We start from the raw sequence: 23,245 nt of genomic DNA, 5'->3' as shown, positions 1-23,245 counted from the left end.
CCATTTTCTTTAGCTGAATTATTATGGCAAGGTCAATTAATTTATTTGTGCTGTACACCAAAGACATTTGGGTTTGAGATCAAAATATGGAGATGAAAAGAGAGTTTAGGATTTCAGCTTTTATTTCCTGCTATTTACATCTAATATAGAACCTTTTGTATCAGACCATCCAATTTTTAGGTGAGCAAAAGTATAGGGACAGATAAGTCTTCAGGTAAATTAAGGTAAATAACACGTAATATTTGGTTGCATATCCTTTGCTTGCAATAACTGCATCAAGTATGCGACTCATTGACATCACCAAACTGCTGGTTTCTTCTTTTGTGTTGCTTTTCCAGGCTTCTACCGCAGCTTCTTTCAGTTGTTGTTTGTTTCAGAGATATGCTCCCTTCAGACTCCTCTTCAGGAGGTGAAATGCATGCTCAATTGGATGAAGGTCTGGTGATTGATTTGGCCAGTCTAAAACCTTCCACTTTTTCCCCCTGATAAAATCCTTTGTTGAGTTGGCGGTGTGTTTTGGATCATTGTCTCTGCTGCATGATGAAGTTTATCATTAATTTGGATGCATTTCTCTGTAAATTGGAAGACAAATTTTCCTGTAAACTTCTGAATTAATTCTGCTGCTACCATCACGAGTTCCATCAGCAATAAAGATTAGTCAGCCCATTCCAGAAGCAGCCATACAAGCCCAAGCCATGACACTACCTCCACCATGTTTCACAGATGAGCTTGTATGTTTTGGATCATGAGCAGATACTTACGTTCTCCACACTTTGGCCTTTCTATCACTTTGGTAGAGGTTAATCTTGGTTCCAGAATTTTTGTGGCTCATCTCTGTATTTCTTTGTGAATTCCAATCTGGCTTTCCAATTCTTACTGCTGATGAGTGGTTTGCATCTTGTGCTACGGCCTCATATTTCTACTCTCCAAGTCTTTTTCAAATGTTGGATTGTGATAACTTCACCCCTGCCCTGTGGAGGTTGTTGATGTCACTAACTGTTGTTTTGGGGTTTTTCTTTACAGCTCTCACAGTGTTTCTGTCATCAGCTGTTATTTTCCTTGGCCGGCCCATTCTGTGTCTGTTGCTCAGTACACCAATGGTTCCTTTCTTTTTCAGGACATTCCAAATTGTTGTATTGGCTATGCCCAATGTTTGTGCAGTGCGTCTGATAGTTTCCCCTTTTCTCCCATGGACAGCTCTCTGATCTTCAAGTTGGCTTATCCTTTTTAACAACAAAAAGTCTTCACAGGTGAAACTGAAGGCTAAAACCAAGAGTAGATGCTCAGAGCTATTTATTGTTTAAACAATCAATCTAACAGGACACACCTGGGTAACAAGAAACACCCGTCAGTTGCATGTTCCAATATTTTTTGCTCACCTACAAATTGGGTGGTCTGATACAAAATGTGCTATGTGTATTTATATTTATTTATATATGTATTTTATATTTATATGTAGACGTGTCATTTAACATGTCTACATATAAATACCCAGAAATAAAAGCTGAAATTCTAAACTCTCTTCTCATATTCATATTTTGCTCTCAAACCTAAATGTATTTAGTCTACAGCAAAAAAAAAAAAAAATCTTTTATTGGCCTTGCTGTTCCAGTAGTTTTGGAGGGAAGTATATATTTGTTTATCATATTAAGTGATTAAAATGACACTTCTGCTGTGCTTGACAAAAGTTGTATTGTATTGTTTCATGAGTATATGCTGTTTTTAGATAATTGGATGTTGTGGGTGTTTATTTTCACAGAGGAATTGTGGGCATTAACCCAGAAACTGGATCAAAGCTTGCTGCTGGAAAGCTAGACAAGAAAATGCGTGGAATAAACCCACATGTATGCACTCTGCTTCGAAAGCTGATGGACTTCGAATGGCTTGCTGGTTAAAAAATTTATTCCAATGTAATAGGAATAAAAGGTAGGCACACAGCTCTGACCAATATTTTCAGTTCATGTTCAAGTACATGGAATGTCTTGGACATTGAATGGGGTTTGCTGTTTAATGTATTTTCAATTTAAAGGTAAACACACAGGTCTGACCATTTCTTTTGTGTTAGTTTGTTTCAAGTTTAAGATTTTGACTGAAGTTCAGCCACACTCTAGGGATGTGTCCCTTTAATTCCCTGTCAGGCAGATAAATCATTGTTGCTGCTCTCAGTGGTTCTTGGAAGCTTAACCAAATCAATTTTCCCCCTTTTTGTCATATTTGCAAAGCTTAAGCATATTTTTTGTATATTTTTTAAACATATCTTTTGTAAAATCTCCACCCTCATTTCTTTAATTTATTATTTGACTAGTGAGCATGTTTTGGAAACTGGTGCTTATTAGTGTTAAATGTGCCATTATTGTACAATAAATACATTTGGTTATATTGTGAAAACCTGTGAGGCAGTTATTTTGATGAAATTTTTTTTTCCACATGGCACATACATTAAATTGACAAAAAGGGAAAGATCAATGAAGTATGGGACTAGTGAATTTACAGAAAAAGTAGGTTTAAACAAATGTATTAGATCACACCACTCAAAAATCTCACCTGTAGTTATTTTAGTGAAGTGAAGTCAACTGAATTGAATTATATTGAGCAAATACTCTAGGTTAATGCAAAATGTATGTACATCAGTACATGTAAATTCACATTTGCTCTTGTAATTACAGTCACATTTATAGTAAACATACCTTATTTCTATTGTAATTTTACAGTGACTGCTGTAACAACACGGGTAATTTTACAGTATACATATACGGCAGTATGCTGTATTTTTTACAGTACAAATGTAGTTCAATGTTTTAAGACACCCTTGTTTATTTAGTCTTACTGGCAACTAAAATTCCCTGTAAGTTACTATAAATTTTACAGTGCAGCTGCAAGGTAAATCATAAGTTTCTATTAATGCACTGGTTGAAAACTGTTTCTATAGTAACAGCTCCTTCACAGGGACTTGTATGGTGGATGCTCTACATAATCTAAGTTTAATAATGAGCAGACAATAGCATGCTATTATTTAAAAAAATGTTTATATGGTAAAGTTTTCTGTAAGAAGAAATTTATTAAACTTTTTATGGAAGGAGTCTCCAGTGTAAGTTCTTTGTACTAGTTGGTAAGTTTTCTGCCACTGGGATGATGATTGTGGGGGGGGGGTGTTGGCTACTGGGCGGTTGAGAATTGGCAAGTGATCAAATTGGAGAGAAAATGTGGGGAAATCTGTGCATGTAGCCACAATTACACAACACAAATTGAGTGATTACACAATACAAACATTGATTTAAGACATGGAGCTGGAGGGCTCCCGAGTGGCACTAAAGAAAATTGTTTGCTATCATCCGGAGAATGTGCGTTTCATTCCCAAAATTGCTCTCTGGGTGGGAAGAATGGCATATCCCATCCCCCCCCCCACCCCACCCTTTACTGCAACACTAGTCAATCATGGGTGTCTGTAAGCTTATGCATGTTGAACGGGGCAGATAGCACTTTCCTTTGAATGTGGTATGCTGCCCGGTGACGAAGCATGAGCAGCAGTTTGAGAAGCTGGCTGGCTGGCTTCACATATTTTGGAGAATGTACATTAGCCTTCACCCTCCCCGTTTAATAGATGTCTTACGACAAGGGAGAGCTGGATGGTGGGTGGGAAGTGGCCAAGACTAAGTCAGGGAGAAAATCGGGGGAAAATGATGCAGCTGGAAAGCAAAACTCAATGCACTGTAGCTCTAGCCATCACCTTTCTGTTATTTGGACCACTAGCTGAATAGATCTGTAATGCGGTCTAAGTGTAGGTTTGGCACCATGGGAAGTGATGGATATTAAACAACATGAAAACTTACGCCAATTCCAAAGTCCCACGATAAGCCTTTAGGCTGCATGGGCTGCACTCCCAGCCTGTGGCACACAGTGCCAGATTTCTCTGCTGGATGACCTGGAACCTTATCAGCGATTATCCAAACCTGGAGAAAATCATTGACATGGCTATCATAGCCATTGGAAAACACCAGGCTAGGTCAAAAGTCATTTTAATCCATATTACAATTTGAGGGCAACACAAACTGAGATTACTGAGTTTTACAGAACCACCAATGAAAAGTTTCATACCTGGTCCAGTGGTCCAATTGAGACTTTGCACACATTACCACCAATGAGCTCCCATGCAGAACCCTGAGGATAACTAGGGGTCAGACCCTGCCTATACCATAGATTGCCTGTGTTAGAACACACAGACACACATCAGTGACTACCGTCATTTCTACCGCCATAAATTCTATCTTTTTTGAAGTAACGGGTTAATTTTATTAACATTTCAGTTTAGCTGGTGCCTAAAAATGTAGAAAAAGTGAGCATTGGTGTTAGTTCTCACTGGTTTCATCAACAGCATATACAGAGGTCCTGCCCACAGACACCTGTCTGAGAGTCTGTCTGTTGGGAGAGGGGATGTAGTACCAGCACTCGCCTGGAAAACAGTGTTAAAATACACATTATTTATCAGCTTCACATCATCTGATCTTATCTTCCAACTGCTTCTCTGTGGCAACAGGCTGAGAAGGTCAGTCCAAAATGGTCACAGATTTCAGCTCTTACTGGAGGAATCACAAGATGTTCCCAAGACAACTCTCAGATGTCTGGAACAGCTCTAGTGGGAGCCAAACAAGTGGTATCCTCATGAGATGCTCAAACCAGCTCAACTGGCTCATCTCAATTTAGAGAAGCAGTGGGACTAGGCTGAGGCTCCTCTAGTTGCCAGGCTCTTTACCCTGCTGTAGATGACTTCAAACCCAGCAATCTGTGGCTGATTCCAAGCATCCATTTGATGTGAGTATTAAAATGATGCACTTGACCAGTATGTGCATGATTTTATGCATTGCAGCTTCAAAACTGCTAAATAGGTGACTCTTGCACCTGACCTGACTATGTGTCCTCCACTTGTAGCAAAAACTCCAGGTTCTTAACCTCTTACACTAGGTGCAAAATTTCTCCCCTACTATTTTTCCAGATGCTTTACACTTAGTAGCAAAATGTTTGTGTGTTGAAGGTCCAATTAGGATGTTGTCAAGAAGACAACATCTGTAAATAAAGAACTATGTTCCCTTTTATTCTCCATACTGACCCTGGCTGTGCTTTGGTATCCTACCTATGAATATCAAACAGGATTGGAGACAAAGCACACCAGTCACTGAATCTGACACCCAACTTAAACCTATACACTTTCAACCCTTACAGAGACTGGATCACAGTGACTACATACAGCATATGAAGGCACACAATCATACACAGGTAGATCCCTCACCACTGGCCCATGGGGCAGCGGTAGCGTAGTGGTTAAGCCATTGTACGAGTGTGGGGAATCCAGACATCACTGAACCAGACTGAGTCTGGTTCCTCTCAAGGTTTCTTCCTCTTAACATCTTAGGCAGTTTTTCCTTGCCACCAGCTTGCTCAATTGGGATAAATTCACACATTTAAAATCTGTATCCCATGTTTATATATTTCTGTAAAGCTGCTTTGAGACAATGACCGTTGTTAAAAGTGCTATACAAATAAAATGTAATTGAATTGAAATCACCAAGATGCTATTGTTGGCTCCTTCAGAAAGACCCTTAACTGCTCAGTTGTATCCTTTAAGTCGTTTTGGAAAAAGAAACAGCCAAATGAGATAGATGCAACTAGTGTACTTACATTATTTTTAAAATACAAACCATTCAATTCATATTGACATAAAACACAGAAGACACTCCCTGGTCTTGCTCTGCATCTCACCTGCAGGGTTTTGGGCTGAAACTGAGCCGCGGTAGAAGACTGCTCCATCCCGGGCGACTGCCCACACCTGGTGTCCTCCTCCAATACATATGGACTTAAAGGGCTGATCTGTCCCCACATGGAGCCACGAGCTGCCCTACAGTACAGAGACACTCCGTCTGAGCAACTCTCATGTTTTACAATGAGCAATTTGGTACAAAGGCAGAACACATGGATGTTGTACAGTTATTTCTTAATTGGAGCTGTGTAGAGAGGTGAACCTCAGGAACACTTAATAAAGTCCAGTCTAAACTGAAATATCGCATTCAATCAATGCTGTAGGTGCACACACAGGTAAATCTGGCATTGCTGAGGACTCATTATTATGCAACTTATTCAGCAAAGTTGCATAAAAACAAGTGCAGAATTGACTGCCCAGAATGGCATCTGCACGGATTGGTGTTTGACTCATAAAACTGTTGTACAACATCAAAATGTGTGGTGATTTGAGGACAAATGATAAATCAGCTTCGGCTGTGTGGACACAAGTTCCAACGAGTTTAACAGAAACAAAGGATACAATTAAATTTCAACAACAAAACACAAAAAACCGAAAAACTACAAAATGCTAAAAGAAATCGGATGACAAAAAAGCAGACTATACCAAAATAAATAAAATTGTCATGTTTTAGTGGAACTGTAAAATCATGTAAAAATGTAAATGAAAGATGTTTGATGATATCCAACTGTCAGCATTTTGTGACATCTCTTGTTTGTAAATGCACCGATTATTCAACTGAAGAGACTAATGAGTTGATAAAAATTTATGTCTGCACTTTAACATTTAGTTGCATGTTGACACTAAACTACATTACCTGCAGTTCAATGTGAGGATAGTTGCTACTCTACTTGCTATACTTACAGTGCTGTGAAAAAGTATTTCTTCTGTTTTTGTGTATATCTCATACTAAATTGTTTCAGAAATTAAAACCAAATCTAAGATAAAACAAAGGCACCCTGAGTAAACATAAAATACAGTTTTTAGATTAAAATGTTATTTCCTGAAGCAAAAAAAAAAATTCCAATACCAACTGGACCTGTGTGAAAATGTGTTTTCACCCCTTACTTACTAACTCTGTGAAACTACATTCATAATGGGGTTCAATTGGACTAGACACAACCAGGCCTGATTACTGCAAACTCTGTTCAATGAAATCAACACTTAAATAGAACTTTTTCAGCTGCATGGAGTTGGTTAAAAGGTCTTACACTCTATGCCAAAATTGAAAGAAATTACTTAAATGATAAGGAAGAACGTGATTGAAATGCATCAGACTGGGAAGGTTACAAAGCTATTTCAAAGGCTCTGGGACTCCAAAGGACCACAGTGGGGGGAATTAGTTTTTCACATTAGTGATAGGTGTTGGATAACTTTTTTTTCTCTTCAATAAAAAATAATAATAATAATACTAAAAACTGTAGTGTGTTTTACTCAGGTTGCCTTTGTTTGAAGATCTAAAACTATTTAGTATGAGATGTACACAAAAACAGAAGAAATCAACTTTTTCACAGCACTGTATTAATGATTCTGATATTGATTTTAATTACTTAACTGCAAATGAAACATTTTTCAAGTTGTTAAAATGTGCTCAAATTTACACACAGTCTGACCAGATGTGAGTTTGACTATACAGAGACAGCAAAGATGAACTTGATGAATACAGAAACGATAGCTGGAATTTGCATGCACACATTTTACAGTCACAGGGATTTGAACACTGATTAATATATATATTTTTTGCGTGTATGGGATGTGTGTGTCCTCACAGCTGGGTTCTCTGCAGTGACTCCCAGCCGGCACAAGACATCTCCTTTCTCACTGATGGCCCACACAGGCACCTGCTCCAAACTGCTCTGGGCCAGACATGGCAGGATGGTGACATCAATAAGAGGAATGGGTGGGACTTTCTGCCAGGGCCCAGTTATAGTAATTTTACACTTCCTGTGGAGAAGCATGAAGTCATCTGAAACAGCAGGCTAATTTTTGATTCTCCAGTGCAAATCCATTTTTTTTGGCCATTAAAGAAATGATCTGTAATTTCCAGAGCCCTCTGCTGTTTGTGATGTGAATTGCAATTGCAATGAAAATACTGAGAAGCCTCGCTCTTTCCCCTAACGGACCCCACCTCCTTTTGCTGAAACCATGTACAATATACCTTGTGAATTGCCTTTTAAGGAAAAGGAGCCGAACTGAGCAGCTCTGTTCCAGCTGGAGCCAGTGCTAATTTCTGACCCAGAAAAATGTAAAAAGAAAGCTGAAATTCAGAGACTACCCAGATTCATCACAGGGCAATATTTTGGTCTTTAAAATTATACTATTATTACAGATCTTGAAACAACTTTGAAATTTCAATCAGTACCTTTAAAATACATTATTATACACAACATATAGTACAATACAAATGGTTAAATATTATAGAAATCTTTACCTGACCCATCGCCTTCGTCTAACAAAGTCCTTCATGGTCTTATAACCATGAAATGTCCTGTATAAAAGTGTCACATGAAAAAATGGCTCTGATTAGAGTGAGATAATAATTTACAGCTCATTGTAATGGTGTGCTCATAAGAAAAGACCTACACTGGGAAATCTGCAGCATATTGCCAGCCTTCTTTATCTGTCCCTCCTGGAGTGCTATAGTCAATAACCCAGTCTGACACCTGCAGAAAGAGTCAAACAAATGAGATGAGTGCTGAAAATCCAGCTATGCTCTAAATCTCCCTTTCAATTTTTATTATAGAACAACCTAATTGCCAAGGTGTGGAAAGATTCCCAGATTACTATCCAACTCTCTTACACTCTCCCTCCCCATGAAACTCTGTCCCTGTCAGTCCCAGTGGAAAAAGTTGTGTAGTCCCACCGTATTTTGAAATAAAATCTATTTTCACAAAGCTGAATCACAATGCACTGTATTGTGTTGCATTTTATTGTACCAAATTGAAACAGCTGTAAATTCACCTTTAAATTTCCAACCTGTGCTCCCAAGTGGCAGAACAGAAAAACATTCACCCGATTGTCAAATTGGGGAGAAAATGGGTAAAAAGTAAAAATACTGTAAATTCCAAATTGAAAGATGTATTATACATTAATCCGTAAACACCTGTGATTTTAGCAGTACCATGAAAGATCATTTGCTTAATAATTTAGGAATTGTTTGGAGTAGAGACTTAATTTAAACTGCAACTTGTCTGGAAAGATCCATGGCTTAACGTGAAAAAAAAAATCACCTTGTACAGTAGCTTCACAGTTTAATATAAATTTTTTTTTTTATTTTTGGTAATTTTGTTGGTGAAGTGATTTAGTGAAATGTATAGAGTTTTTTTGTGTGTGCACGCACACTTATTTTGGTACTATATAAATGTGCCATTACTACAAATTATCCCAGTGCTTTTGGCAATCCAAGACAGGACATCAAAGTGTAACAGGTGCATTTTTTAATCTATGTTATATTGACACAAAGTCCATTATAATTTTGTTTAGAATTTTCCCCCAGTACAGAGAATCTTGTCCAAATTTTTATGGTAATTGATAGTGGTAGATTGAAAGTAAGGAGTGAAAATGTGAATTTTAACTTTCATATATTAGATCACTGATCACATTGATATATATAAGCCTAGTATATTAACAACATGCAATGTGTGGACCAACCCATTTCCACTCTGGGGAGGGGGGTTTGGTGCTCTCCTTGGTGCACTCCTTCAGTCCAAGTGCATCACTCCACATGTAACGGTCCGTAGGTAGACCCCTGATGAGTTGAGGTAGAAGAGAGTTGATCAAAACAGGAGACAGGCTAGAGAAAATCACTACAGTGTTATGTGTGACTTACTTATTTGTGTATCCTGTGACAGGGTTCCATCGCTGGTTCTCATAAATGTAAACATTCCTGATATCAGTCAGTGTTTGCTGATTCACTTCATTATCTGGTGTAAGTAGATATTTTAACATATCAAAATTGATTACCAGGACAGCGGTAGTGGCAATGGTGTTAACATGGCACCGATATAAAAATTGACACACTTATGCAAGCACAAGCAAGGCTGGATAGTAGCTCTAACTCTATACGGCTTGGTGTATCTTAAAGTTTTACCTTGAGCTTGGTTTTCACCATGGCCCCTTGTGTAGACCCAGGCGGTGTGATCATAGCCGATTCCCCAGACCACACCCAGACTGTTAGACTCCACCAAAAGCAGGTGGCCAGGGACCTGACGCCAGAACCTGAGTTCATATACACATACATACAAATACACATACATACAAATACACAAGCACTATCATGCCATGCCAAGCAAGTTCACAGAAGACAGCTATCTAGAAAACAATTAAAAACCAAAATTCATGCAAATAAAGTAGTGCAAGGAGAGCACCGTGACGATGTGAACATGCAGCAAACAACTTCTTAAAGCCAGAAAGACAGAGATGGATAAAGAAGGAATAGGAATATAACAGCAGGTCTTACATCTCTTCACAAGGTAAATACTGAGCATGAGCTTCTAGGCAGGGTGAAGGCTCGTGCACCATGATATCCCCTTTGGTGGTAACAGCCCACAGAACTTGTTTGGACGGAGGGGCCTGGAGAGATCTGGACTCACAGCAAGACTCATTCAACAGAGACAGCTGTAGGGAATTTACAGACATCTTACTAATGTCATTACACATCCAGATAATAAAATTTTTATTACTAGCTATTCACACCAACTATGACTATGAGGCAGGCATTGGGTTTCACATGAACAGAAACAGAAAGAACAGATAGAACCTTGCATTTTGAATGGAGCCATTTTGAGTCTCAATTCAATTGAATTCAAAATTTTTAATTTATGTAGCTCTTTATGTAGCTCTAGCAATAAACATTGTAACAAGGCACACTATCCAGATATAGATCCCAGAGGCAACACTTCAAGGGAAAACTTCTTGAGATGACGAAGAAACCAGAGAGGAACCAAACTCAAAAGGGAACCCACTCTGCTTAGTGACAATGGATACTAGGATTATAAATCATTACAACTGAGTACTATAAAGTCAAGCAGTACTAAGTGTGAAAAACTACTAAAAATTAAGCAGTACAATGTGAAAAACTAAGTATGAACACATTGTGGTTAAGAGTCCTGGCATGAGTACAGTACAGTCTTTATGACCACAGTAGCAGCTATTAAGTGACATTATCCACAAACTACGTTTACATGGACAGCAGTAATCAAATTATTTTCCTTATTCTGAGTAAGACAATATTGTGATTAAGGTGTTTATATGAGTCGCTTTTAGAATACTCCTTTCATGTTCCAGTTCCCGTTATAGAACATAGATCGATTAATAGCACATGTCTTTATGTCCCCACGTCACGGCGTCCGATGTTCCCGCCAGTATTTCACGTATCGACATACAGTTGGTCTTCGTTATGGTACTGTATATAGTTTTGGGTGTTTTTATTTTTACGAACGCTTCAAGGGCAGTTAATTATTTGTCATGCTGTACGTGCAAATAGACAACTGCATGAAGCAGTGGGCTGCGTCCGAAACCGCATACTTACCTACTATATAGTAGCCAAGATACATGTATATCTCCTACTATATAGGAAGTAAGTATGTGGTTTTGGACGCAGCCATGCGCTCTTGTTTGACGTCAAATGGTTGAGCACTGCCGTGTGTGTATGTGTCTTGTCTCAAAATGCGGTGAAAACTCTCACACGATGTTAATAGTGTGTGTGTGTACATGTCTGTAATACACGTCAATAATGCGACTAAAACAGGAGTACTCCACATGTCTTAATTTGATTTGTGTTTACTTTGAGTATGACTTTAATCAGATTAAGGTAATATAAAATTGCTGTTTACATGGTAATTTCTTAATCAGAGTATTGTCTTAATATTGGATTATTGTTGTCCATGTAAACGTACTGACATTTGATAACAGTGTAGTGCGATGAGCTGTGGGCTGTAATTCCTGAATGAACTAATCTTTCTAAATGAGCTGCACTTTACTTATCTCTGGCTGAGTATTCTGGCACTGTGTTTGAATTACCAAGCTCTCCGTGTCTTGCTGGGACTCTGTAGATAGTAGAATAGGCCATCTCTGCCTTGTCCTCTCAGCTGTATAGATAGTAAGAGCATACATGGATTCCCAGTGTACTGGAACGAGAGCCGTGACGTCCCTTATCACAGCATACAGATACTGAGCCAGGAAATTAGAAAGTAAAAAAAAGGAAGAAAATAGCGTTCAATTTAGTTTGGTAGATCACAAATGCAATGTAACACATAAGTTTTTCAATATAATGTCCTTACAGCACACTTGTAAAATATCTGCAATTACTATGGGCAAAGATTTTGCCCCACTTCCCAGTACTGAGAAAAGAACAGAAAACCTTTTTACTAAAAGACAGTTGTTAGGGCACATACATTTTTGTGAAAATGTGTTTTTTAACCTTGCAGGAATTCTTCAGACAGAATCATGCTCTAAAGAATTTGTGGTCAGACGGTATATTACTAAGGCACACATGTAAACACAGTGCATCAGTTTCCACCGGTCAATTTCAGTTCATGGGCTATAGTCACATTTCCACTTTTAAATATTCATCAATAGGGATCAACTCTAAGACTTTCATTATAAGTGAGTAAACAGACTTTCCATTCTTTTCAAAGTTCTTTTCTAACTCTTGCTCATCATAATTGCATATACGCTAAAGAGGCATTGGTATTAGGTTAAAAATGGCAGAGTATTGTTGTTATAGTATTGTAAGTTTTGTTCTGTAAGAGACAGATGGTGTACTGATCACCTTCCTTTCCTGGTTGTGTGTATAGTAAATGTAGACTATGTCATCGTGGGGAGATCCACCACCCCTGACCTGCTCCAGGGTCACACACACCTCCTCCAGCTGATGAGGGTGCCAGTCCCTCCACCAGCACATCGCCATTTTTTTCACAGTGACAGACTGGTACACAAACACCATTACAATCTTATCAGTTTAATACTTGAGTCGAAGGGAATATATTGGTTTATATTAACCCAGCCTGCTAAACCTAAAGACTAATTACAGCTGCTTTGTTTAAATCTAAATCATAGTTGTGTGTACCCTCTCCATAGTGTTGCCTTTCTCTCGCTGTGTTCTCTCTGCCAGTGGGCCCTGGGCACCTGCCATGCTAAGAGCAGGAGTGATGAAGGGAGACAGAGGCCCTGCATCTGGAAGAAAGGAAACATACAAAAAAAAGAAAGATTCATGTCTTATGACACACAGAATTGCAACTGCACTCAAAACACTGCTTTCACTTTCAAAAAGGGCAGAGCTGAGTAGCTTTGCTTCAGCAAGGTACAGCTTCTTTCAGGGCCAAAAAACCCTCAAATGGAGCCTGAAATTCGCTAGATTCAATGGATGGCAACACTGAAAATCACATTCTTTCTAAGGTATCTTTGAGACGGTATGATTATTACACATCTCGAAACACTTAAAAATTATGAACTACAGTTTAACTAAATGAAATCACTTAGTGGTATGTTTAATGAGCATATACAGTACATAACTAACATACAGTACTAATTATGATATGCAAATTTTATGCTAACTATGTACCTGGCATTTCCAGCCAGCTGACGTTCGTGTTGGAATCTATCTCACATTGTCCGGCAGTGATCCATGCCCATGGCGGCCGTTCCTCCTGCTTTATGGTTTCTCCCAGCTCCATGGGATACACAGCTGCAGATTTCTCTGCCACATTGGCTGAGGGAACTTTCATCTCTGCCAGATCCACATTACTCCATGGCAGTTCGCTGCCTTTTGGTTGGCTGCAGTCGAGCCCAGAATTCTGGAGAGGCACACCAGCCTCTTCTGCTTTCTCCTGATCTGCTTCAGGCAAAGGAGCACCGTGTTCAGCCACCAGGGCTGATACAATGCTGTCACTGGTGACTTTGGGAATATTAGCGTTGTCTACGTCATCACAGCCCAACACGGAACCCTGGGTAGGCGCAGCAATTTGAGCACTGATGAGGGAAACGTCACTATGCAGTACAAGAGAGAGAGAGTGGGAAAATCAGTGCCATATAGCACAATAAATAATACACAGGGAATATCTGCAGGAGAGGTGTGCATCTGGACTGAAATCCTGTGGGACACAACAAAAAGGTTGTTTACTCTGATGTGGGCAGGGGGTGATCAGACATGAAACTTGTGGGACAAAGTAATTTGGCTATGTTCATTAACATAGGACTGCATTTTCATAAAAGTTTTAACCTGGTTATAGTTATGATAATAACTGTTGGAGTGGGTGGGACTGGTAATAATTCCTTCAGGAAAGACTGGGAGTGGGGGGAAAAGAAAGTGCCATGCACGCCTCTAATGTGCAGTCTGAATATATCTGAATGGTGCCATCTGCTGGTGAAAAACAGCACTGCGTGAAAAAGTAAAAATTAATTTCAAGCGTGCTTTACTTACCTGGGTTTGCTGGTGGTATGACTGTTGTCCACGTGGGCACACACACGGACCCAGGCCCTTCCCGTGATCTCAGTGGGGGTCACACCATGGCGGAAATAAAGTCTCCTGTCCTCACTGCCAACCCCCCACACCTGCAATGTGTTATAGCAGTATAATCATTGCCAGGAAATACTAATAACATTTTACATTTAACTGTTTACATTTACATGTAAACTGTATATTTATAATGCATTATTATATAATGATCTGATATACCCTTATTAAATAGTTGTATGTGACATGTCATTGACTAAACCTGCCACGCCTTTGGTTCTGGATCAGCCAGTTATCAAGTTCTTCAAGAGTTAAATCACAAATTATGTTACAGCAGAAGCTGTGGCCTACCTAGAATGAGTCTGAAGCTTTGGCCTAACCTATTGAGCAAAGTATCTCCTAGCAGAACAGAGATATGAGATGCCTCAAATTTTAAAGTCATTAAGCCCCACACATTAGCTAATAAAAGTCAAGAGCCAAAGCAGATATTCAGGTCAGGACGTACTCTTCTGACAGATAATGGAAAGATCTGTAACTGGACAAAATACGGAAGACCACAATATGGTGCCAAGGACATAGTCATACATTTTAGTCTCAACATAAATTCAAGTAGATTATGATGACATTTAATTCGTATTTATTATACAACAGGATAGACTGTGTCTATCATACATTCACCACCTCCGAAAATCTAGCATTATTTCCTGCCAAGTCACATGACATCATGTGCAATTAACCGACATTAAGTAGAAAAGATATTAACTCTGTATGTGAGCCCTGACCATAGACAAAGCAGCTGGGAATAAAATGTGAAATATGAGCATGTGGTTTGGGAGCCAAACCCAAATTAGATATGCTCCCATATGGCTGTTGGCTGTCTAGGCTTGAGAGTATAGGAGGAGTATATATTTGGTTGGGATAAGCTGTGTGCAGCAAGCAGAGCAGGAAAGCTTGGGGTTTGATTACAGACAGAAAGAGACAGATAGGTGGAGTTAGGTGCTTGCTGCATCGCACTGAGACTCAGTAGTTCCAGCCTTTCTAACAAAAAATGACACCCTGAGAAATGTGACTCCGACAGGAGGAGCAGGAGGGTGTGAGCTGGAAGATTGGAATCTATGTGTGTGTATGTGTGCGAGTTACATGCCCTGTCTGCAGCTCTACATGTACATGTTGGTCAGAGGATCTAATGACACATAAATCTGCATGTGAGAATGCTGGTGTAATTAGACCTGCCCCCTGACCCTCTCTTGACAGTTCCAGAGGCTGATGCAGCCTGCATCAACATGGTTTAAAGATTAATCTCAGAGTCAATAAATCAGAATATCACTACACAATTACAGCATTCCAGCCAAAGTACAGAATGATGCTGACTATCATTACATTGTTTTGATAAACTGATGTAACCTTTGCGCACCTCTGATGAATTCACGTGTTCTTATGATATGTGTAGTAGTCACTAGTGAGGTGAGTGATAGTATAATAACAAGAATATATAATGGCCAAGTTTTGTATAACAGCTCAGTTTTGCATCAGCCAATCATCAAGTTTTCCAGGAGCTATGACCCACTTAGACTGAACCTCTGGCTTAACCTTTATAGTAAAATATTTTCCAGCATATGTATATCTAATATGTCAATATGTGTAATCAAAGTCTTTTTTGAGTCTGTAAACTGTTCATTTTCAGAAAGTTATTCATAAATGTTATACATCATTTCAGTCTTACACATAAGAGAGAACTAAAGTTCTTAAGTCTTAAATTATTATTAGAAAAGTCTGCATTACAATTCAAATGAAAAGACCTTAGAAATAAATAAGATACAATTGATGGCATATATTTTTAAGAATATTGATTGGCTTGTTTGTTTGTTAATTCTGCTCTCTTTTTTTTTTGTCTTTGCACTATATACTGAAAACACAGTGTCCTCAGTGTATCAGAAATATATAGATACTCTGTCAAATATGGTATGATTACTAACATATGTCTCAGAAAATTTCAATGAAACATAAAATGTCAATATCAAAACACTGCATGTTCATGGGAAGACATGTCATTTGCATTAAATTAAATAACTTGAATTACTTGAAAAACTTATATAAATATCACTACTAAAGCACAAGAATATAGTATATTGTGTGCATGCCGAGTGAGGTATAATTTTGAAAAGCTTTCACCAGTTAGTTCAGTGACTCATCTGTTATACTAAGTGGTGGAACATTCCCCAGCATATAAACCTGAGACTTTGTACTCTCTTACAGTATACCAGTTACATATGCTGCAGTTTTGACCTTGAATGCATCCTTGTGTGTCTTTTAAGGCACTGCTGCATGGTAAAAGAAATGTAATAGCTGGGCTGTAACATCCTCTCCTCTGCTCTATTTATAGCATCCTGCTGTGCCTCACCTGGTCACTGGGTCCCACACTGATCATCATCATCTCCCCAGCAATACTGATCCAGCCAAGGCCAGTGGCATTGTGGGGGTTCACGCCTCTTCTGAACCACACCTATGATACACTAAGGTGCTTAGATGTACATTTTCTTTGAACATGAAATGCATAGTAGGGTTCAACAATATTGATTAGTTATCCAAAATATAACAGGTTATTAAATCAACAATACACTATAAACATAATTGTTATGCCAATATATCGGAATATTACATTCGCACCCAATTTGCAATATACAGTTAAAAACATTTTTTGAAATGCTGTAATTCAAATGGTAATAAATATCAGCTCAAACACTTGCTGGATAAGAACTACAGCATATCATGGCTCTGTGGAATACTTGCTTCTGATCAAACTATGTTCAGAGGTTGGTTATATAAGGGATAATCCGTGACTACGTGTGCATTACATGATTGTAATGTCTCCACGGAGTGCATTCAAATTGTGTAACGCACACCTACCTGTAGATTATCCTGCTTATACCATGGTCATTTGCCAGCATTAAAAAGTTCAAGTGGTTATTGATGTTTGCAGCGCAAACATTGTTAGATCAAGAATTCTGCCCGCAATAATCATACACAGAGATAAAATAGTTAGATAAGATTACATTTATTTGAATGAATTATAGTAAATAGTTGACAGAGAGAGAGAGAGAGAGAGAGAGAGAGAGAGAGATATTGTGCGAGTGTGAATTACCTGCGTCTCTACTAATGATGAAGTTGAGTTTAACTGTGTATTACTATGGTTATAGCAGTTTATTGGCAGTGTTTTAATTTAGAACAGTGATTAAACTGACCTGAACTACCCATGGTATATACGGTTTTAACACACACCTTCCAGCCAATCAGAATCGAGTATTTGGACAGACCGTGGAACAAGTCTGATTATACCACAACTCATTATTGTAAACGATCAAAACTGATGATTTGTCAGAAGGTGTTGTTTCATTTTGTACAACAGCACAACTCTGACATACAATAATAATAATAAAAATAATAATAATAATAATAATAATAATAATAATAATAATAATACAGCTAAAAAACCTGTCTGTTTTATAACAAAGAAGAAAATGTATAATCATCCATCCATCCTTCTATACCACTTATCCTCTTCAGGGTCACGGGGGAACCTGGAGCCTATCCCAGGGAGCATCGGGCACAAGGGCACAATCCATCGCAGGGCACAATCACATACACATTCACACATCCATTCGTACACTATGGACACTTTGGACATGCCAATCAGCCTACCACGCATGTCTTTGGACTGGGGGAGGAAACCGGAGTACCCAGAGGAAACCCCCCCCCCCGCACGGGGAGAACATGCAAACTCCGCACACACAGGGCCACGGTGGGAATTGAACCCCCTGACCCTGGAGGTATGAGGCGAACATGCTAACCACTAAGCCACCGTGCACCCATGTATAATCATTTATTTGGTAAAAGAGTCCTCATTGTCAGCACTTTGTAACACCCAGAGGTAAAACTGTTCCTTTAAGTTTTCTGCTATGAATACATCTTCAGTATAGAGAACATTGCAGTTTCTTGGTAGCACGCTATATTTTTCGTCTTATTAACTTCTTGTGTCATTCCAGAGTTGTCTTTATTCAATGTAGCCTGTTAATATTAACATTCTAAAAGAATACCCAATCACCTTGTTTCAACTTACCATAAACAGAAATCTTCATTTTAATACTGTAGCATTAATTTATTGTTACTGCAGAGCACTAGTGCTGTACTATAACACAGCCAGGTCCTGATACAACTTATTTTTGCAACATTTTGCAAAATTATTAGTGTATGATAACTGATGGAATAAACTCTTTATATTGGTCTCAGACATTTGGATTCCATTTTAAGAATGTATGAGTGCAAATTGAAAATCTACCTGTCCCTTATCTGTAAAGTCTGAGTATTACGAATGTAGTAACATATCTTTTGGGTATTTAACATAATTGCTAACCAATAGGCCAAGTAAACTCTAATGTGCATGTATAGTATAAAACTAAAAATTGTATACTGTTTCCTGCGACATACAGCTGAGCTGCAAGTTTAACAAATCCTACTTTCTTGTCCTTGGTGATTGCCCAGACCACACCGACCCCCACTGCTACATGGACAGCTTTGGTATTAGTTGGAGGATCCACCATCACCCACGATGCACCTGGACAGAGCAAAGTCCACAAATTACATCACTGATGCAGCAATACCCTGTGTTCAGTCTATGTTCTTACTTTGAACTACACGGTGAAGTGAGAACCATACACAATGTAACATACTGACCTTTTGGGCAGTGCTTGTGGATGCCCGTCCTGGCGAGAAGCTGTCCATCCCACAGCACGGCCCACAGCAGGTCTCCTGGACCGGCGCTTATCTGGGCCACCTCTGTAGAATCAGGGATAGGAACGTTTTCCCAAACGGTCCCCTCTGGATTCTGCTGATGTATGCCTGAACGGAACCACACCTGAGCACAGGGCACAGACAGACACACAAAAATGTACATTCTTTATATTCTTGCAGTATAAAATATTACTTCTTAGGGGATTTCTATAATGATTAAGCCCACGAAACATCAGAGTTTCACTGACCTCTAGTGGACAGAAATGTTCCATGTTTAAATATTTACATATAAGATAACTCCTTTCCTCATTTTTTTAATGAGAAAAAAAGTCTAAATAAAATGTCTATTGTACAATTTAGCTACAAAAACACAATATATATGATAAAATATTTAATTAAATTCCCAGATTAAAGTAATATGAAATGTATGTGTTCTTGAAGAAGACAACAAACCAAAAAGCAAGGCAAACTCAACACAGAAACTCTTTGACAGAAAATTTTCAATCTAAGACCCTATTTGCAGACTATTTAAAAAAAAAAATAAAGAGGACCGGGAATAAGGCAGAGCTATAACTGATATAATCCAAAAGGTGTTTAGAGGATTTTAAAATGACTGAATGCAGTAATGGCTGGTGAATGGTGAATACACATTATAAGAGATCGCATTATTCACATTTGGGAATGGAAACACTGACTATGTTTACATGGACATCAGTAATCTTATTATTGCCCTTATTCTGAATAAGACAATATTGTGATTAAGGTGTTTACATGAGTTGCTTTTAGAATATTCCTTTCACGTTCCCGTTTTACATGTTATAGAACATAGTTCGATTAACGGCACACGTGATTACATCCCCACGCCACCCGTCCGATGTTCCCTCCAGACTTTCATGTATCGACATACAGTTCATCTTCGTTATGGAACCGTATACAGTTTTGGGTGTTTCATTTTTAATTTTATGAAAGCTTCAAGTGTGGTTAATTATTTGTCATGCTATACGTGCAAATAGACGACTACTTGAAGCCATGGGCTGCATCCAAAACCGTGTACTCACCTTCTATATAGCAGCTGAGATACATGTATATATCCTACTATATAGTAGGTAAGTACGCGGTTTCAGACGCAGCCGTGCTCTTGTTTGCCGTCAAACAGTTGAACACTGCCGTGTGTGTACGTGTCCTGTTGCAAAATGCGGTGAAAACTCCCACACGACGTTAACAGTGTGATCAAGGTATGTACATGTCTGTAATGCACGCCGATAATGCGACTAAAACAGGAATACTCCACGTCTTAATTCAATTTGTGTTTACTTCAAGTATGACTTTAGTCAGATTAAGGTAATCAAAAATTGCTGTTTACATGGTAGTTTCTTAATCAGAGTATTGTCTTTATCGGGTTAACATTGGATTATTGTTGTCCATGTAAACCTATTGAATGGTTTTTCACTACTAATATATTAGCATACACTATTTAGCCATTTTTGTGTGTACATGATACTGAGGGAACATTTGTGGGTATAACACCTTTTGGACTGCATTTCTGAGAGGGCTCACCATTTTTGTTTTGCCAATTTCTCTCCTTGCTCTTTGAGAATATTCTTTAAGTTATATGTCCATGCGTTTAGGCTTTTGGACTTGTAATGGTACTAACTGCATCCCATTGCAAGCTCAGTAATAATATTAGTTACTTTTTAGCACCAGTTCCCAGTAATGTCTGAGAAGCTGGTAAACATTTACAGCTCAGTTCTTCATTAAAAAAAAAACCCAAAGAGAGTTCCTACCTTTCCTTGCTGAGACACGGCCCATAAGGAGACAGGTTTCTCTGTTCTACCCCCCATGTTCCAGCCTCCACAGCTAATATCAGTGAAGGGCTCTGGAGGCTGGCCCCTGTCTAAAGGCACCTGCGCACACACACAGACACACACACACCTTACTATTTCACAAGCAGTAGCTAGGGGACCATACACACATACAGTGTCCACCACTATTATTGGCACCCTTGGGAAATATTAGCAAAGAAGGCTGTGAAAAATTGTCTTTATTGTTTAACCTTTTGATCTTTTGTTAAAAAAATGTACAAAAATATTCTGCTCCCATGGATATCAAACAATTGCAAACACAACATAGGTTTCTAAAAAAAAAAAAATCTTTGTTTGCTCCAAGTCTTCTCCTATAATGCCTGATGAGGTTGGAGAATACATGGCAAGGGATCTGAGACCATTCCTCCATACAGAATCTCTCCAGATCCTTCAAATTTCGAGGTCCACAGGTTTTCTATAAGTTACAAGTCAGGGGATTGGGATGACCATGGCAGAACCTGGATTTTGTGGTCAGTAAACCATTTTTGTGTTGATTTTGATGTATGTTTTGGATCATTGTCCTGCTGGAAGATCCAACCACGGGCCATTTTAAGCTTTCTGGCAGAGGCAGTCAGGTTTTAATTTAATATCTGTTGATCTTTGATAGACCATGATGCCATGCATCCTATCAAAATGTCCAGGTCTGAGGCAGAAACCCTTCCAAACAACTTGTGGTGATTTTGGATTATAGTCTTGGAGAATTTCTGACCCCAAGACGCAACTAACTTCTGCAATTCTCCAGTTGTGATCCTTGGAGATTTTTTGGCCACTTGAACCATCCTCTTCACAGTGCGTTGATACAACACAGACACACGTCCAATTCCAGGTTGATTCATAACATTTCCAGTTGACTGGAACTTCTTAATTATTGCCCTGATGGTTGAAATGGGCATTTTCAATGCTTGTGCTATTTTCTTATAGCCACTTCCCATTTTGTGAAGCTCAACAACCTTTTGCTGCACATCACAATTATATTCCCTTTTTTTTATTACCCATTGTTATGAATGACTAAGGGAATTCGGCCTATGTGTTACCTCATATTCATACCCCTGTGAAACAGGAAGTCATGGGTGAACAATTTCCTGTTCCTAGTCACCCAGGTGTACTAAAATTTTTTTAAAATATCGATTGGAATATACTTCAAATATATTTGTCTAATTTGAATTCACAGGGGTGCCAATAATTCTTGCACACTTGTATTTAAAGAGGGCCTGTTATGCCACTTTTTACAAGATGTAATACAAGTTTCAGGTGTCCCCAGAATGTGCCTGTGTAGTTTCAGCTCAAAATACCCCACAGATCATTTATTTTACCATGTGTCTCTTTAAATGCAAATGAGCTGCTGGTCCCCGCTCCCTTTCCAGAAGAGGGCTGCGCCTTTACAGCTCGTGCTTCGGATACTACAGCAACAACATAGGAGGGTCAAAGTACACTTTGCTCGTGAGCAGCCAATGAAGACCAGAGGCAGGGTTTTTTGTTACAAACCTACGTAGGTTTGTGCAGAAAGCATAGGCCACACGGGGATGTTTTTACAGCGTGTAAAATGGTCCGTTTAACACATCATGTCTAAATCAATGGCTGTCAACAGGAGTGTTCACACCCACGCATAAAATGTGTAGCGTCAAATTTTAACGTCTCGGGGTTTGTTTGTTTTGACACACTACGTTAAAAACTGATCAACCAATGAGATTCGTGCTTCTGTTCACGTGCCCGGAGCTGCTGAAGTTACATAAAAACCACGACTTGGTGGCACAAAACTCCAGCACAAAACAGTCTTTCCGAGCACACGTCAATACCTGAAGAAGATGAAGAAGATGCAAGCAAGAATCATGATGAATGCTACTACTACTGTTGCTGCTGCTTGAAAAATTCATTTTCTGTTAGCCAGTTCGTAAAAAGTGTGTGAACGGCTTTTTGCAAACACGTAAATACTGGCTCTCTTCTAATTCTCAGTGCTAAGCGGGTATCAGAAACGGAAAGTTGTGCAGCAGCACCTTGTGTACTGGGGTATTTCTGCTTCTCAATAAGTGTCATCTACTGTCAGGGAGTGAATATGCACTTTCATTCAGCACGTCGCCCGTGTTCATTCGAATGGGTGCGAACACAAAAACGCATGCCGAAAAAAAAACCTCCCGGTGTGAACAGGCCTTAAGTCTAGAATTACTAACGACTCATTTCAGGCTGTTCAGAATTGGTTATTTCTTTTGGGAGACAATAACACCATTTTTGGATTTTTGAAACTGTGCAGACTACTTATATTCACAAACAGCTATATAACACACTACATGAAAGGTAATAACTGAAGAAGCACAATAGGAGCACTTTAACAAAGACATTTTTTTAGAAACC

At 38.9% G+C, this 23,245-nt stretch overlaps 1 protein-coding gene across 4 annotated transcripts in view; it reads right to left on the bottom strand.

Annotated features, from left to right (window-relative positions):
* The window catches only part of tecpr1b (tectonin beta-propeller repeat containing 1b), a 37,413-nt gene that overhangs the window by 7,044 nt on the left and 7,124 nt on the right, over positions 1-23,245 (bottom strand). For all 4 annotated transcript variants that reach the window (XM_053612734.1, XM_053612750.1, XM_053612742.1 and 1 more), the window contains 20 exons: positions 20,819-20,938; positions 18,978-19,158; positions 18,761-18,858; positions 16,648-16,749; positions 14,214-14,344; positions 13,356-13,780; positions 12,861-12,967; positions 12,564-12,719; positions 11,813-11,962; positions 10,251-10,408; positions 9,882-10,009; positions 9,621-9,714; positions 9,443-9,539; positions 8,375-8,454; positions 8,223-8,279; positions 7,561-7,735; positions 5,755-5,890; positions 4,358-4,450; positions 4,096-4,202; positions 3,831-3,950 (listed from right to left, as the gene is read on the bottom strand). In XM_053612734.1, coding sequence (XP_053468709.1) covers positions 3,831-3,950; positions 4,096-4,202; positions 4,358-4,450; positions 5,755-5,890; positions 7,561-7,735; positions 8,223-8,279; positions 8,375-8,454; positions 9,443-9,539; positions 9,621-9,714; positions 9,882-10,009; positions 10,251-10,408; positions 11,813-11,962; positions 12,564-12,719; positions 12,861-12,967; positions 13,356-13,780; positions 14,214-14,344; positions 16,648-16,749; positions 18,761-18,858; positions 18,978-19,158; positions 20,819-20,938 — 2,715 coding nt within the window. The remainder of the gene's footprint in view (positions 1-3,830; positions 3,951-4,095; positions 4,203-4,357; positions 4,451-5,754; positions 5,891-7,560; positions 7,736-8,222; positions 8,280-8,374; positions 8,455-9,442; positions 9,540-9,620; positions 9,715-9,881; positions 10,010-10,250; positions 10,409-11,812; positions 11,963-12,563; positions 12,720-12,860; positions 12,968-13,355; positions 13,781-14,213; positions 14,345-16,647; positions 16,750-18,760; positions 18,859-18,977; positions 19,159-20,818; positions 20,939-23,245) is intronic.

This window comes from Ictalurus furcatus, chromosome 2 (genome assembly GCF_023375685.1).
Source record: "Ictalurus furcatus strain D&B chromosome 2, Billie_1.0, whole genome shotgun sequence".
In the NCBI taxonomy this organism is placed as follows: domain Eukaryota; kingdom Metazoa; phylum Chordata; class Actinopteri; order Siluriformes; family Ictaluridae; genus Ictalurus; species Ictalurus furcatus.
This window is presented reverse-complemented; position numbering and strand designations above follow the sequence as displayed.